Source organism: Hesperophylax consimilis, chromosome 6 (assembly GCF_061612785.1).
Source record: "Hesperophylax consimilis isolate HC1 chromosome 6, BYU_Hcon_1.0, whole genome shotgun sequence".
Classification (NCBI taxonomy): domain Eukaryota; kingdom Metazoa; phylum Arthropoda; class Insecta; order Trichoptera; family Limnephilidae; genus Hesperophylax; species Hesperophylax consimilis.
The window spans coordinates 12503620-12522714 of NC_142841.1; the positions used below are offsets into that span (position 1 = coordinate 12503620).

Below are 19095 nucleotides of genomic sequence, written 5' to 3' on the forward strand. Positions count from 1 at the left end.
TTGCCAGGGCTTCGGAGGTGCCTTTATTTTTCCTGAATCCAAACTGGTTGAGTGATAGTATGTTATTTTGTTCAATGTATTCGATTAGTTGATTATTAATAGTTTTTTCAAAGACTTTAGATAGTGAATTTAGTAATGTAATTGGACGATAGTTAGTTATGTCCGCTCTAGAGCCTCCTTTATGTATTGGGATTATGATTCCGTGTTTTAGTTTGTCAGGGAATCGGCCTTTTAGGATGCTTAGGTTAATAAGATATGTTAAGGGAGTGGTTATTTCTGATACAAGTTTTTTTAAGGCAATATTTGATATATCGTCTAAGCCAGTTGAAGACGTGTTTTTTAATGAGTTTATGATCAATCTAGTATCTTCATTTGAAATTTGTTTTAGACTAAAATGCAAGTTGTTGGGCAAATTTGTATTACAGCTTAGTGAACTGGAGTTGGTATGGTTTACATCGATATTTTTTGCGAGTTGTTCACCTATTTTTAGAAGTATTTATTTGCATGATTAACAATAATATCGGGATTACTAGAAAAACTAAATATTTTATCATTTACTTTTAGTTGTTTTAAGTCATTCGTAGGATTAGGTTGAGAGTGAGTGGCTTCTTTAAGTGTTTTCCAAAGTTTTTTAGGATCATTATTACAGTTTTCTATTTTCTGTTTGTAATATATCTCTTTAGCCTTTCTTATTATTTGGGTACAAATGTTTCTATATCTTTTATAAAAGTTTCGAAGTTGTATATCATAAGGATTGTTAATAACGTTTTTGTGGAGTTTGTTACGTTTACGGATAGATTTAATAATAGTGTGGTTAATCCATGGCTTAATTGGTAAAATATTATTTGGTATATGTTTTATAATTATGTTTGTATGTTCGTTAATGGTAGTCTGTAAGTAATTGATAAAGTACCTCCAGGCGTCTTCTGGATTTGTGGTGTTAAGTAATTCTGACCACGATTTACTCATCAGAGATTGACGAACACAATCATAATTGATTTGAATGATTTTTTTCTTATTTGTTGTGTTTTTATGTTTGTCTTTTCTGTTGCATGTTTGTATGGAAAGAAAAGTGGTGTAGTGGTCGGTAAGTGTAGATTCATATACAGTAGATATAACTGGGCAGTTGGATTTGACCATGATGTGGTCAATGCATGAAATGGAGTCTAATGTAGCACGTGTGGGAGTGTTTATGGTGCTTTGGAATCCATGGTATGTGAGCGTATTTAAGTATTCTTGGCACTGAGACTGTTCGTTTGTGGGCAGAATATTTATGTTGAGGTCACCAGAAATAATACAATTGTTAATATTACACAATTCAGTTAAACAGTTATTAATTGATTTTAGGAATGGTGAAATATTATAAGAGGATGGAGAACGGTATATTGCTAAGATACATGTGTCATTATTGAGAGTTATTTGCAAACAGTTTGCACCGCTGACTTGGATTTCCTTGACAGATAAACCAATCAGGTCAGTTCTGGTATAGACAACAACTCCATCATTTTGTTTAGTATGTATTGAAGTGCTGTAGTGATCATACCCTTTCAAAATTTTAGGAGCATAATTTTTTGGTATCCAGCATTCAGTAAGAATAATTATATGAAAAGAGGTTCCAATATTATCAAGTTGTAGCAAGAATTCGTCAAAATCCTTGGAAATTGATCTAATATTTTGCTGTAAGATTTGAAGAGAGGATGAGTGTGTTTGTAGTACATTTTTACAGAATTTAGGATTTGACGTCCTATAATTGGTAATACAGTCCATTTTTAATAATATCCATTACAATAAGGGTTTTTTCTAGAAATAAAAATCTACAATACCATTTTTTTAATGTCACTTTCATGTTTGATTTGAATGATTTTTTTCCCCTGGACCCTTACGAACAAGTAATTTATTGGCTTTAAACCACACAAATTCGAATTTTGTTTCTTTAGCCTTTTGTTTTGCTTTCCACAGCAATTCCTTATAATAAGGCGTAAGCACCTCACTAAGATAAATAGGTGATTTTGGGTTAAGTATTTTGGCTGTATTTTTGAAAGATAAGGCCATATCTCTCGTTTTCTGGTTGTAGAAATTTACTTGTAGTTTATCGGGGGCGTTAGTTCTGCGGTCCTGGGTCCTGGTCACAAGGCGTAGATCCTGCTGCAACAATGGCATACCAAGGGAATTGGCTACCCGAAGAACGGCTTCAGCTGGTTGTTCTCCCGGCCGCAATTCAACACCCGCCATTTCCACACAGTCGCAGAGATTATTTTGTTCCATAGTGGCTAGTCTGGTTTCCAGGCTTGAAATTCTTAAGTCATTCTTAGTATTTATTTCACGTAAGGATTGTGTATCTTTTTGTGGGTCTTGTAGTACTTTAAAATTTGATAACAGATCTTCATATTGATTACTTATAATATATTATAATATAACTCCATAGTATTTGCATGTTTAGAATAAAAGAAGTTTTCCTGAGTTACTCCAATTAATCAGCATCCACATACCCAAAAAATCTTGCCGAAATTTACTACCCTTTTATTTTTACAACACCAGGACACTGTCTTATCAAATTTCCCCAATTCCAAGACTTCAAAGTCTCGGAAATAAATACTCTGATCTGGGAGATATATTTCATCTTAAAAATAATCAATATAAATATTGTTTATTTCAATTCTTTTATAGATCGAGACACAAATAGACATCATCAGACCATCCTCCTCTTGATATAACTATTCCATTTATTAACAACACTTATCTTAAAAATGTCAAGTCGCCTTATAATTTTTATAAATAAATTTTCCTAAAATTTCTGATTTCTTAAATTCAACATACTGGTCTTTTCTGGAAAACACAGATATTAACAACAATGTCAATACATTTTATTCTATTCTTAATGATGCCATTGCAAATTTTGTGCCCATTCGACATAATAAAATTTCTCATTTTCCAAACTGGTTTAGCCCCGAATCGATCACATTAACATATAAAAAGAAAATTGCTCATATAAATTACAAGCGATCCAGAATGTCAAATGATTACAATAAATTTCAATTGTTAAGAAAGGAGTGTTGTAAAATCTCAAAATTGTGCTATAAAAATTATATTGATAAAATTGAAAATGATATTCGTGTAAACATAAAACATTTTTGGAATTACACTAATTCTCAAAAAAATAATAACTTGGGTATTCCTCCTTGTATGAACTTCAATGGGAAAATTGGTTGTAATGATAAAAACATTGTCAACTTATTCGCCGATTATTATAAGTCTGTATATGAAGAGGATATACCTAGCAACGAAATTCCCCAATTCTCATCAAATCTTAGTCTGGATATATCTGAAATACGCATAGAAATTAATGATGTCAAAAAGCATGTAAATTTGTTAGATGTTAGAAAAAATGCTGGACCTGATAATATTCCACCGGTGTTAATTAAGGAATGTTTAAACGGCCTAACTGTTCCTCTTTTCCTAATTTTTAATCAGTCTCTAGAAACAGGTTGTTTCCTGATACATGGAAACACAGTTTTCTTACACCTATTTTTAAAAAAGGGGACAAAACGGACATAACAAATTATAGACCGATATGTATCCAATCAGCGATACCCAAACTTTTTGAAAAAATTGTACTCTCTAAGATAACTTCAAATATACACTGATTTTAGCAAGGCCTTTGATAAGGTGTGTCACAAAATATTAATTAATAAATTAGCCACACTTGGAGTTTATGGTAGTTTATTAAATTGGTTTATTAGTTATTTGTCCAATAGAAGTCTTAGTGTGAAAATAAATGGCACAAATTCATACACATTTATAGCCACAAGTGGAGTGCCACAAGGCTCTCATTTAGGGCCCATTTTGTTTATTATATTCATAAATGACATTGTTGATATATTTACTAACATAAAAGTATTACTTTTTGCTGATGATTTGAAACTTTATAAAGAGATTAATAACATAAATGATTGCATTATATTACAAACTAATTTGAGAAATCTTTTTGAATGGTGCTCTATCAACAAACTTGCATTGAACATAAAGAAATGTCAGTTCATTAATTTTTACAGAATAAATAATCCAATATTTTTTCAATTTACATTAAATGATAAAAACTTGAATTGCGTCAGTGAAATTATTGACCTAGGTATATTGAACGATAGCAAACTAACTTTTGTGTATCATATTAATAACATTATCAATAAGGCTCTTAAGACTCTTGGATTTGTTTTGAGAATTTCAAAAGACTTCAATAATTTAGGCACATTTATCATGTTGTACAAAACCCTTGTTAGATGCCAACTAGAGTATAACTCTACATTATGGTCTCCCTTTTACAATATTCATTCCGATAATATTGAAAAGATTCAACATAAGTTCTTGAAGTATATAAACTATAAATTGCATATTCCTGTAGAAAACATTGATTATAACTACTTACTAGATAAATTGTCCCTATTAAAACTTTCTGAAAGAAGAATAAACACAGATTTAATAGTACTACATAAAATACTTCATTACGAAATTGACTGTCCTGAGTTACTCCAATTAATCAGCATCCACATACCCAAAAGATCTTGCCGAAATTTACTACCCTTTTATTTTTACAACACCAGGACACTGTTTTATCAAAATTCCCCAATTCCAAATAAAATACTCTGATCTGGGAGATATATTTCATCTTAAAAATAATCAATATAAATATTGTTTATTTCAATTCTTTTATAGATCGAGACACAAATAGACATCTATAATTTCCGCAATATATATATTTTTATTTTTATTTTGAATATCTATTTATGTGAGACTTCTTATCATTTTTACTAATGTATCTTATTTTATTATATGCTTTTGTTGTAACATTTAATATTTTTTCTTTTTTCGTTGTATTATGTTTCCTTTATTGTTTTAATTTTGTAGAATCTAAAATAACTGTGATACTCTACTATTAAACTTTGTTGTGTGTAAAAGCCCATTAGGGCGTGTAATAATAATAAATAAATAAAATAAATAAATAAAGTGTACCAAAAATGAAACGTCACAGGCCTCCATGGTTGAATGGTTAATATCTATTTCTAAGAATTCAAAGGTTGCGGGTTCAAATCTCGGCGTGCGCAAATATATTTTATTTAGATTAATTTGTGTTATTACAAAAATTTATTCATTCAAAATAATATATAGTATATTTGCGGCTAGTTCCAAAGTGTAAGATAGTTTTATATGAAAAACTACCGTTCAGAATCAAAACGTTACTTGAAGTTGCTTGAAGTGTTTGCTTATTGCTTTAGACCTGAATAACAAGGTACCTCTTCTGCATATTCTTAATAATAATAATAATACTTGGATGACTTGTATAGCGCCGTTTTTGGGCAAAAACACCTCAAGGGCGCTGTACAAACTTATAATACATTTCTACAGTGATCTATGTTATTACTTAACTATTTATGGAGAAAATATACAGTACAATACTTACCTGGTGGGTCACTTGAGATTTACACTTAATTAACATTATCTAATTGTTTATTGGCGAAATTTAGATACAGGATTTAGGACTTAATTGAAATATTGAATATAACTGGACTTTCTCTTAGGATTAGTATATTTAATTTAAGGGTACGACAGCTTAAAAAGGTAGGTTTTTAGTTTAGACCTGAATTCTGTTGGACTTGTTATGGATCTTAGTTCCGGAGGGAGTTTATTCCAAGCCTTTGGCCCAGATACTCCGAAAGCGCGATCACCAAACTTAGTATTTGGCTTGCGCTTAGGTTCTATCAGTCTGACTACAGCTGCTGATGTTGCTGATCTAAGCGTTGACTGCCTTAGACCAGTGTTTTCCGGGAAGCATAGTTCAGAGATGTAGGGTGGGGTCATTTCATTGATGGATTTAAACACCATCCAGCACAGTTTGTACTGGATTCTTTCAAGGCACTTGAGCCAGTGAAGGTTACGAAGGTGTTCTGAAATGTGCGAATATTTTGAAACCCCGGTTATGAGCCGTGCTGCTGCATTAAACACTGATTGAAGTTTGTCAATTTGATATTTTGGAAGGCTGGCATAAATGCCGTTGCAGTAATTCTTACTCTTCACCTTCAGCCTCACAACATACCCCAGTTGGAGATGCCATAGTCTCACTGGCTCCAAACGTTTGGGAGCAAATAAAACAATAAAATCGTAATATATTTTTGTTTCAGCTTGCTACAGTGGACAGTACGAGACGGCATGCAGGGAAAACAACACAGGGTCTTCCTTAGACCAAACGTATTTCAACAGAACGTGTGTTACTATAGTCGAAATCTGCACATCCCTTAATTTAAATCCAAATGACGCCAAAACTTGTTCTAATTTAACAACTGGCGAATTGGTCGCTTGGAACTCCAAAATAACTAGGACGTTGGCATCCGAAGAATACTACAAGTAAGTATTTTTATAACTAAATTCAGTTTTATTTCATTCCACAATAATTACTTAGTACATTCTTAAATTGGAAGCAATAATTGTTTCATGATATAGTAGTAAATATTGAATTATTTGTCGTGTTTGGCTGACGTAGTTTAGTGGTTTAGAGCAGCTGAACGACAGTCAGAAGGCTGCGGGTTCGATCCCCGTGGCAGCATTTATTTTTATCCGGTAGGTTTTTTTTTAATTAGTATCGGTATTTCAGGCGAATAATTATTGCTTATAATAATTTGTTATCCTTTGTGCTATGCATAGAAACCTTGTCTTAGTTTATCATTAAAAATAATCATTTTTCACAAATTAAATGATAATTATTTTAACTAAATGATAAAAAAAATGTGTATCAAAACACGCGTCTTGCATTTTTTTTATGATTGAGAAATAGGGTAAATTTTTAGATCTTTGCGTCCAAATGTATTACCGTGTTAATTATTGATTATTTTTGGTTACTATGCTTTTGGTTGCTATGTTTTCACTTTCTTATTTCACAGCGCTTAATAGTTCTAGGTATCCTGTATAAGACGGCTACACCAACACTAAAAACACCACACCTTTAAAGACAACATAAGTGTGGATCTAAAATGATTTATAAATTATTAAGTTTTTGGTAACGTTAAGCATTGAGTATAGTGAAAATACTATATGGAAAATCTATCCCTAACTCTACTATATGAAAAATGATTAATTACATTTTCTTCTGACGCCCTTTGTTCAGCGTAAAGTAGATATGTATGCATTAAAATACTCTCTCGTTCGATCGGATACACTTTGTACTGGTTTTATTTATCGATATTATCGTGAGTACCTCTTTTCATCCTATAAGTGCCCTTAACATTCAATATGTTAATGTGGAAGGCAATATATTGCTTTTAAATTACCGATGTATTACTGATGATACCGGATATCTCACGTGAAAAGAATGTCTGCTTTATTTTATTTGTTATATTGAATTTCTTCTTCTAAAGTGATTTCGTATTCTTACGATTTTGGAGTTTTATGTTCGACATGTATATAGGTAATATGACTAAATCGGCATAGTCAGGTACTCTTCACATTCTTTCATAATAGTAGAAAAAAAAATATATATAGATACATAGATATATATATATATATATATATATATATATATATATATATATATATATATATATATATATATATATAATCTCTCTAACGTATGTTCCTAAATTCCTCCACCCAAACTATTACCCTATTACCTGTCCCTGTCTGAAAGTGGTACCTTCATCAGTGAAATTCGTAATAATTTAACTATACATGAACAGTCTGTTAAGAAAACCTGTACAGTGTGTACGTTAAGTATTCCCTTATTGCGTTTAACTCGAGTCTATTATGCAGCTTGTGCGGTGATGATTACGTGATGTCCCTCAAATCTATAGTATCAATTGAAAAGACCAAGGGAAATTCAGAATCCTTTCCAATTCCTACTGTTAATCACAGCTAGCCAAATATTGATTCCAGTCCACGACCAAATCACGAACTGGTTCGCATAAAATATTGCGACTACACTTGTCCGTAAATAAATTCAATTACAAATATAAGATACATATTTATGAGAAGTAAATTTTGAATTTAGGTACGGTTCTAAACTCCACTGAGAATATTACTTTTTATGAAGATGAGTTTTGCTCTGAGTCTTTTATCCATCTTTGTTCGTGTCTACTCTAGCCTTTATACCCCGACGCTCCCAAAGTGCAAACAATGTGGCTTTTACCTACGGAACTTAGTTACACACATAGTTAAGTTAAGTGAACATGTAATTAAGATTGAGAAACAAAATAATGAGACCTGATGCACTTTTCGTGTACCGCGAAATAAAGCGAAGAGAATTATTTACGAACACCTTCCGAGCTTACAAAAAGAGCAACTGATGCACAAGGCACAAGGATCGCAGTAGCATTAATTATTATTGCAGCTAATTTGGCCGAAGCGTGTTCTCGATACTAAACGCAAGGATAAAGTATCCTGAATGCAATTTCGTAAGCTACAGTAAGTCGAGCCGTGACTTTTGTTTCCTAGGTGAATTAATGCAGCCAACCGCTCTGTGCTAATTCAGTTGCAGCGCCTTCCGCTGTAAGCCTCGCTGCACTTTTCTCCGTAGATTGTACCTAGCCTGGGTACCGAGCCACCCTCCTACCTACCTTCCCACCTACCTGCTGTACCTACCCATGATGGGGTGTGCAACGCCAAAAATTCGCTTTAGTGTTTTCAACACCGTTCAAATTAACTGCTCAAAATTGTCCGTAGCCAGTATAATATGGCATCCCAAAATGGGGTAGATTATGTGCTGAAAGGATTGGCGTAGGGAAGGACATAGGGATGATGGAGGTTAGGAAGTATCTTTTTATCCTAATCTGGCCACCAAACATAGCCATTTCAAGCACCAACTTTTTGATTCTTATTAATGGTTTAACCAATGCGATTCTGAGAGTATCTAACACTCCGAAGTATCTCACCTAATTAATCTATAACTGAAGTTAACAAGGGCATACTTAAGTGGTCCCAAAACGATCAATATTTTGTACAGATCGTCCAAATAATGTACAACACACATCCCGACTAGGAAATAAATAATTAAGCCGTAAAAAGGGCAAAATAAAGTGGATGAAATCAATTGTGCCTAATAATATGATTTTCGGACATTTTAATTACTGTTCAAGTTTTTCTCGACACTTGTCTAGATCGTTCGTTGCGCCTGGAAAAAATATTGACGATACTATTGACAATTGGCATTTATTGTCTCGGGTAACTTTAATTAACTCGTATCTCTCGCGGTACTTCAATAATACCAGTCAGGTAAATTTCGAACACAATCTACGTGATCAATCTTTCCCTGGATTATCGGTTGGGTTATATTGTTTACCCAGATATTAATTTATGTAATTCAGGTAAATTTTTTTCGTGTGTTTGTGTGTGGAACAATTTCAACCCCGATTTGGGAGATATTTTGAAAGTGGGGGAGGGTAGATGGAATATTGTGATAAAAGTGCATTTAGGTTGGTATCGCATCGATTTTTAACAATGGTCTACAACCTGAGCTAAACTGAGAGATTTTTAACAGTTACAGTGGTCTACAACATGGGCGATACTGAGAGTTTTCCTACCTGTGACGAGGTTCAAATTTACCATATCTTACAAAAAATGTATTTAAAATACTCATTATGAATAAAAGTTTTTTTTTTCCTACTACTACCGTTTTTAACACGCATAAAAATTGAATCGTAAATAAATAAAAAATAGTACTATTTAATATTAATTTAGTTAATATAAAATACAACTTTTACTTAGCCACATTTTAGAGTCGTTTTTTAAATCTCCATGCTATTTTAAATTTAATTTGAAAGTTATATTAGGCATAAAATTTTTACTAAATTTCATCAAAAGTAAAGAATATTGAGCTCGCTTTAGACAAACGGCCAAAACACAATTCCCTCGGTTTTTCTCTGATGAGTACCGACCTCATTGTTTTAGTACCCCTGATTTAGTACGAAGTGCAAGGAACACGCCTCCTCCCAGTGTAGTACCTTCTAACTACCCTAGTGTATAGTGCATAGTGCCTTGTACTATCCGGTGATGCTCCCAACTAACTAGTGACCGTTCTGCCTCTATTATGCATTTAAACCGGGCCGGTTACAGAATGAATGAATGGACACATTCTCATGGAGGTATCGAAGGATTAATGCTTTCTAGTTTTACACGGCATAATTAATTTTCTTTCTTTAAAACGTAAAAAGATCATAAAGATTACATTTCCTTTCTTATTTATCCTTTATTAGCTATCCTATTCATTAATGACGTTACCAGCATTTTCTACAATGTCGAAGTTTTACTTTTTGCTGACGATATGAAGTTGTTTAGGGTCATTAATGATGTGTACGACTGTATAATCTTGCAAGAGAACTTTTTCAAATGGTGTTCTAGTAATAAACTGCAACTAAATATTAACAAATGCCAAGTTATGAGGTTCCACAAAATCAAACACACAATAATGTATATTTATTCATTGTGTAATATTGACTTAATCTCTGTAATCGAAATACTTGACCTAGGCATAATGTTTGATCAGAAACTCTGCTTTGTATCTCATATTACTTCTATCGCTAACAGGGCTATGAAAATGTAAGGTTTTATAGTAAGAATTTCCAAGGATTTTAAAAATATCAACACATTAAAAATTCTGTTCACATCTCTCGTTGGAAGTATTCTAGAATACAACTCTACAATTTGGTCACCTGTCTTTAATAATCACATTAATACCATTGAAAGAGTCCAATGCAAATTTTTGTGGTGTATTAATTTTAGGCTTGGAATTTTTTTAGAAATAATAGATTATGATTTCTTATTACATTCATTGAAATTGCTTAAATTAAGTGATAGAAGAAACATTTTTGATCTTATATTTTTATACAAAATTATAAATTATCAGTTGGATAGCCCTGATATATTAATGTTGATTCAATTTCATGTACCTACCATTAGATCAAGGTCCTCTAGTATGTTAGTTGCACGTGAGGTTTAAAAATGAATAGCCTTAAAATGTGTACCCTTCACCCCCCCTTTGCCCCTTGTCCCCTTTCCTTGATCCGGGCCAAAGACAAGGAGTATTGTTATCGTTGCATCTTACCGCGAACATTCGTGTCATCTTGAATACCCGCATATGTTGTTGAACTCGGCTGTGACTATTTTTTGGAGCATCACAATCGTCCAGTGAAACGTTTTTTACCCGCCGCAGTGAATGTCACTGTTTTTGTTTTGTGTTAAGTGAGCGAATGTTAAAAGGGAATTGCAAGCTGATAAGTGAAAAAAAACCAGCGGCTTATGGAGGACGAGACCAGGGTAAGTCTTTGGCCTTTCCTAATCATTTCCTCTTGCAAACACTAAGGCAAATTCAATTCGTTTTTGTTTGTCTTAGTCTTTATCGCACCACCGCAACTGCACCCCCGCACAATTGCGAACGAAGGATTTGCGCACCACCATATGTATTATTGTGACAATTATACCACAGTCTCAGGATATAACTCAGTTATAAATAGATTGCACACACTTGGGAACTTTTGTGCTAAAATCGCAGATACTTTTAATATTCCCCTTGTAAAGAATAAAGCTGCACTAATAACATGTTTTAACGCCACTTATTTTAATGAGGTCACTACATAACAGGCTATTGTAATTGTTTCTTTCTTTACTGTTATTTTATTTGTTATGTTTTAACTAAATTTAATTCTTTAATTTTTCTCATCAAAATTTAATACTGCACTATGTATATGTAAAAAATAAAATTGAAACTTTGTATGTAAATGGCACTTGTGCCGTAAATTCTAAATAAATAAATAAATGATTGAAAGCGTATTATAATAAATTAAAAATCACACAGGTAATTAAAATAATATGTTAATAAACTTACGATTTTACTAACCCGATCTACGTAATAAAGGAAGCTTGATTAGTGCTTTGTTTGTTGTTTTAAATTATAAATTGATATCCATTTGTGTCGTAGTTTGTGATGTGGGTATTTAAGTCGAATTTGGATAACCTAAAAATACCCAACAGATTTAATTATCTGCTATCGACATTATTTTGTTTTAAGTTCTCCACTTGTATTTTTTAGATGACAGTTTTTTTGACCCTTCGATGGATTAATCTAAAAATAAAAAATTAAAAAGCGTTTAAAAATTCTCAACTGATTTCATTATTAAAAAACAATATGTACTCACGAATAAAATAGGTGAATATTGATTTTTTAATATTTGTGTTGCTTGATTTTCGCGAACATAAAGTAAATATTGTAAAAAATTATTCTTCACTGATATGTTGCAAAAAATGTAGACCGCAGATCGAACCACAATGCAATATATTGAGAATAAATTATATTAATAGCTTCATCTTTATTCCCAAGTCTTTTATGTTTTCTATGTAAGAGCATAGTACTGTGTATTAGATAATGGAATTTTCTGTTATCTATGTCAGAGCATAGAACTGTGTATTAGATAATGCAATTATTTTCTGTTATCTATGTAAGAGCATAGTGTTGTGTACAAGATAATGGAATTGTTTCGTAATAGCATGGTACTGTGTACTAGATAACGGAATTGTATCGCAAGCATCATATTACATTATGCGCAGGTAGCTGGCTTCTAAGGGAATTCTGCAGAGCACGAGTACAACGTGAAAACTGAAACTCGCGGCTTCAGATATAAAAATGCAAATTAGAAAAGTTTCGCTCGTTTTTCGTTCGTGGCCGACAGCGCGCAGGTTAGTACCGTCACGGTGGAGAACCAAACTGCCCTAACCATGAGGTTTGCAGGTTCGATTGCATACAGTTTATGCGCGACGCGCCCTTATTCGCCTTTGCTAAATTAACGAAAGAAATCTGCAGGGAGTATTTATTGGTACAGCAGACTGCGTGGATTATTTACCGGCTTCTCAGAGCGAGTTCTCTGGATTCTCTCGTTTCGCCCGTCGGAGAGGCTGAGGTAGCCGGGCTGCAGGCTGCATGCAAATACATTATGCATTCGGATAATTATGCAAGTTACCGTTTTATTGCTGAGAAAATTTATTTGCCTCAGGAATTCACTCGCGCATTGAATTCTGAAAACTTATTTCTATTCTCATTTTGCGTGTATACCGAATAGTAGTCAGGCAAGTATTATTATATATACGGGTTATTTTCAGGAGCTACTAATGACAATACCAAACAGTGTGAACCAATGACAATACCAAATAGTGTAAACTAATGACAATATCAAATAGTGTGAACTAATGACAATACCAAATAGTGTAAACTAATGACAATATCAAATAGTGTGAACTAATGACATTACCAAACTTATTTTTTATTTAGTATAGAACAGAATGACAACCAAACATAATTTCGGTTTTCTGTGATGTGGGTTGTTATTTCTTCGTTTAATCTGGTTTAATGAACTCAAATTTGCTTTGAATTTAGGTGTCATTTTCGAAATTGGAAATGTTTATAATAATAGTTCAAACAAGCGATAAAGTTGGTAGCTACCTTTTGTATGTGTGAAACCGCACAAGAGTCCCAACTGCTTCGAACAGTCTGGAGCCAGTGAGACTATGGCATCCCCAATTGGGGTATGGTGTGAGGCTGAAGGTTTTGGGGAGGGGAAGAAGATGGGGAAGAAGAAAGTGGGGAAGTACCTGGCTGTTCCGATCTGATCACCAAACACGGCCAAAGCCATTTCAAGCAACTTTTAAATTATGAATGGTGGTCTTACACCAGGGCGATACTGACAGTTTCTACCACTCTGAAAAGTGCCGCAAATATACTACATATTAGTTTAAATACCACGGAGGCCGTCACTCCATACTATAAAATTATTTTAACTGTATCAAAATTAAAATCTAAATATTCCGTGATTTTACACGGGTCGACGCTAACGTTTTGCAATCATTTCAAGAACAAGAGTTTTGATTGAAAATCTAGGAAGATTTTTCATTTTAATAACTAAGAAAGTGGCCAAGAAAAAGAGTAATAGGTAATATTAAAAAAATTATGTTTACGAGTTATGATGGGTTGTTTCACAAAAATTGAAGTATTCATCAAATTTTAAAGTTGATTTTCAAGTTTTGTGAAGATTCTTTTCAAGTGTTGTTATTATATCATTGTAATACCTATCTTACTTTTATAATTTCTACTGTAGGAATTCCTACTTTCCTACCAATTTTATACTTCTTTTTATACCCATTTAAATTTCTTCATTTATATACCATACCAATTTTAACGAGTTAATTTGTCTTCTTGCTCCATTACTCTTCTGGTTAAATACTCGTAAATGTGAACCTATGTTTTTAGTTTTTATCTGTCCTTAGATATATCGAATTTTATTCTGCTTTTATAAATGATAAGGTATCTATGTTATTTTGTATCTATTTAATAATACTAAAGATATTTATTTGTCAATATATATATATATATATATTGAAATTTTTTTTTTTTTTTTTTAAATTTTTATATATATATATATTACGCATTTCTACATCATGTTTGGCTTTAGAACATTGACCAAAAGGTCACTGCTCAGCTTTATATTCCGGACTAATAACTAAGAAATATTATTATTTTAAGTAATGAAATATTATTATTGCAATACAATAGCAAAAAAAACACATCTGTAAGAAATATTACGCATGTGAATTAAGCGTGTATTAAATGTGTGTTTGAGTTATAATAAAATGAGATTCGATGCAGATAACATTTTTGAATAATAAAATAAAATAATCAGTCTGATAAGATTACATTTAAGATTTGAGGCGGTGTGTTGGTCTGAGATCATCAATATTATGCTTTTTTTATTGTTTTTAACTTTGATTGTCTAGAATTATACTGCTAGTAGATAGAACAGATCTTTGTCTAAACTTTCACCCAGCATTTTGATTATTCTACTAATAAGTGTAACAAATTACTTGCTTAGCGGGTACACATTCCCATTATATAAAAATATTTTTATTATATATATATATATAAATTAATAAATAAAATGTTTTCAGGGTGTTAAGAAACGTACTTGCTTTAATCTGTGATTCATGAAGTTATTTTGAGTAAAAAATGTAGATAACACTTTGCCCTCCAATGTTTTTTTTTCAAGTAAAAACATAAAAAAAACAGTAAAAGCCGGGGTTAGGGATTGGGCGGTTACTCATCTGGCCAGAGACGAGATGTGACAGATTTTTTTTGGTTTGTGTTAAAAAATGTCACTAAAATTTTATCTACTCCAAATTATGTACGGAATCACTGGTTAAAATAAGTAAGGTATATCTCTAACACCCCGTATATAAACAGAATTAAGTGTCTGTAAAAATGCTTTGAAGCGTCGTGTTTCATATTTAAGAACCCTTTTTTTTTTTAAAATTGATGTTTTTTGAAATTGATTTTTTTTAAAAATTGACATTTTTATTGAAATTGACCGTTTTCGAAATTGACTTTTTTGAAACATTTTATGAAATTGACTTTTTTTTTATAATTTGAAAAATTAAGTTTTTTTTAAACTTTTAAAGCATATTCGAAACACATTACAAATGGAACTTCACAAAATATAATGACAGATAATTTTTACAACATTTTCATTGTTGCAAAACGATTTCAATGCCATACTAGTACAAGTAGTATATAATTTCTTTTAAATCCCAAGGAATGTTGGGAAGAGATTTTCTTAACAATACCGTTGATTTTTTTGTTGTTAAAATGCATATTTCTTATTTGAAAACATTGAAGCATGAGCAAGTCCATACCCCAGACAGTTATGGATGCTTGTTGTCGGTTGAAAGGAAGATCTTATCTAATTTAAAGTTAATATTTGTCTAGCGAACAAGTTCTGGGGATAAACGGAGCCACTTGGGAGAACTTTGGCAGCATCCAGTGGCACCTCGTGGGCTGCTTGGCTCTATCGTGGGTCATCGCCTTCTTCTGTGTTATTAAGGTAAATAAATCATAATTTTCTTTATTAATACACCATTATAAACAATTGAATAAGGTAATTAAATTAAATTGGTATTACAAACAGCCCTGATTTACTCGTAATTCCGCCATGAAATAAATAAATAATTATGCAATATAATTTACCTTGTGCGTACGAGTGTGCATTTTGAAAATAGTAATTGATGTACATATAATAATAAAAAAAATCTTTTCATAGCCAGAACAGCGATAATTTACGTACATGATATATTTTCAAGGCAATAATTTCTCTTCTATGTTTGAAATGTGCTTCTGTATAAAAATACTTTTCAGTAATCATGTTGGCAGTTAGTAGGTATTAATTATTTACCTAATACAAGATGTTATTTTAAAATCTCTTATAATATATACAAGGTGTCCGGAAGCTCCTAGTAAAAGCGGATAATTTAAAATTTAAATATTGAAGACAATATTAGTGATTTTTAAACGCAAATCTGAAACAGAAAAATCAGAAAAAAGAATACTTTTCTGATTTTTCTGTTTCAGATTTGCGTTTAAAAATCACTAATATTGTCTTCAATATTTAAATATTATAATTTGAGGTTTTACTCAATAAGTTATTCCGAAAAATGATAATTTAAAACCCAATTTTACAAAATAACAACAAAAACAAAATCTACTCCAAATGCATGATGCATATTCACCAATTTCCAGCTTGTACTATAAATTTCCGAACACCGAATATGTTTGAAAACTATAGCTTTTATGTTGGATATTAAAAATGAGTTGAATTATTATTAAGTTCTACAATTAGTGTAATGTTGTATTATTGATTAAGTTCTGCGATTACCGTAAAGTTTTCGCATTACATACGATCTCTAATTTAAAACCTAAAGCAGAAAATACCTTTCGCGTTATTTAACGATGCATTTTGACTGAGATAAAACACCAATATATTGCAATTTTTTCACGGCAGTCGTAAACAAAACTCGGAGTTATAAAAATACCATCCGAACAATAAATTGTGAGCGATAATATATGATCCAAATCATATATCCGAGAGAGGTACTAAAAGTAACCGGATTCCTCTTCTGGAGGATTTTTCTTTTTTAATAATAAAGTTCACTCGCTAGTTTTATGTTCTATTTTTATGTTGCTGCTTTCAACTGCCTGGAGCAAGGTTTTAAAAAATAAATGCACATTTTTTAATACAGATATAAATAGGAAAATCATTTCCTTCAGTGCATAATATGTTATCTTTGGGATGCTGAGTATAGGAGTCACCTTGAAGAGAGGAAAGAGTGAACATGGGTCTTGAATCATATTCACTCCTGAAAGAGGAAACAGAGGGCGGAAAACGTTCCATAGCCCAAAGAAAAAAATAACAAACGAAAACTATCTAAATACTTATATAATATTCTTGGACTATATAATCTCCGATTGGTGCATGTTGTGAGACTGAAAGAAGTGGGGAGTGGAAGGAGATGGGAAGGGGAAGATGGAGAAGTACCATTTCAAGCAACATTATTGTTTTTCACCGGAACGATAGGAGTTACTTACACTCCGGAACGTGCCCCAAATACATAATATTACGTATATTATTTTCAATGAATTATTTGTAAAAACACACAAATTATTTGAGTTAAATTAATTTACGCTTGATGGCATTTCTATGAATTCTTTTTTTTTTTCAACAGCAAACCTGTAAAAGTTGTTATGAGGGACAGAGTTCGGCTTCAGTATATTTTAAGCTTTTTTCAACGAGTTTGTCGATTTTGTAATTTTCTCCCGGAATGAAAAACTCCTCGAGTGGTAGAGACTTACCGATGGCGGTAGAAGTGAAACAAAAATCGACAGAAGCACTAAAAAGCATCAAGTTGGATGAGTTCAAACAATTTTTTAACCAATGGAAACGTTTATATAAGTGCACAGCATAAACGAACATAAATTTGAAGTTAAAGGTGCAAAAATGATTTCAAAATTTACAAAAAAATTAATTCTGGTTAATTTGTGTTCCATTACGTATATTCTGCTACATTTTACTACATTTGCAAAACAAACAATATAAAAACTGAAAGCGCAACCTATTTTAGACTTTTTTTGCTTAGGTGCCGATAGTAAACTTCGACTAATATTTAAATGAATAACAAACTGACAAAATCGGCATTTATTCTTTCTCGGGAGATTTCGCATTGGTATTTTGTAGGAATAATTTTTACTTATAATAATTTGTTATCCTTTGTGCTATGCATACAAAAAACTTGTCTAATATACATATAAAAAAATTCAAATGGTCTTTCGCCGGAACTAATTAAGTCCCTAGTGTTGTGATCGCGTGGGAGCGGTCGTAAAAGTTATGACGCCTTTCATTTTTATGTCTTAGTATTATCAAGTTTTGTTGTTTCCAACGAGCAATGAGTGAATTTTGTGAAGACTTGCGAGAATAAAGTATGAAATCTTGTGTTCATTGCAATGATTAATTTGTACCAGTGGTTAGAAATATAATTACATTATCACAGTGAATTCTTGACTTTTGCGTTTAAGCAGACCAAAATGATTTCTGAAATTGTCTAGTATAAGATATACCTATAAAATAAACATCAATGTAAACTTACATAATAATAACATAGAAATTTTTCAATCAGCGTTGTTGTCAGTTCCGTAGAAGCACATTTGCTTACTGCAGAGAATACATCTAGATTATTTTTTAATGATAAACTAATGTTTTAAGACAAGGTTTTTATGCATAGCACAAAGGATAACAAATTATTATAAGCATTACTTACTCGCCTGAAATATCTATACAAATTGAAAATATTTCCCGAATAATTGAATTGAATTGATTTACTCGGGAGATATTTTCAATTTGTTTGGATATTTAAGGCGAGTAATTTAATGCTTATAATATTTTTTATATAATACATCTAGATGCAAATATAAACTGGAAAGAACATGTATCAAAAATAGAAGCAAACAACAGTAGCATCTCTTTGGTCCTGCATACTTAGAAACATCATGGATCGATCAGTACTAAGTAAAAGTAAGAGATACATAAGAAAAATCACTAATTCCGTTTGCTTGAATTAAATACCTCTGTTTCGATTTGTTTATTTTAATAAATACTCTACTTCTTGTGCTTTGGGTTAGTTATAAGTAGAGACCGGATTATATGCAACAAAAATAGCCCAAAATATGGATGCAAATATGCAATAAAAATAGCT

At 31.9% G+C, this 19095-nt stretch overlaps 1 protein-coding gene across 1 annotated transcript in view; it reads left to right on the top strand.

The window, feature by feature from the left end:
- The window catches only part of LOC149422960 (sodium- and chloride-dependent glycine transporter 1-like), a 144214-nt gene that overhangs the window by 91834 nt on the left and 33285 nt on the right, over positions 1-19095 (top strand). The window contains exons 4-5 of the mRNA XM_089632792.1: positions 6174-6396; positions 15782-15896. Of these exons, the coding sequence (XP_089488918.1) occupies positions 6174-6396; positions 15782-15896 (338 nt within the window). The remainder of the gene's footprint in view (positions 1-6173; positions 6397-15781; positions 15897-19095) is intronic.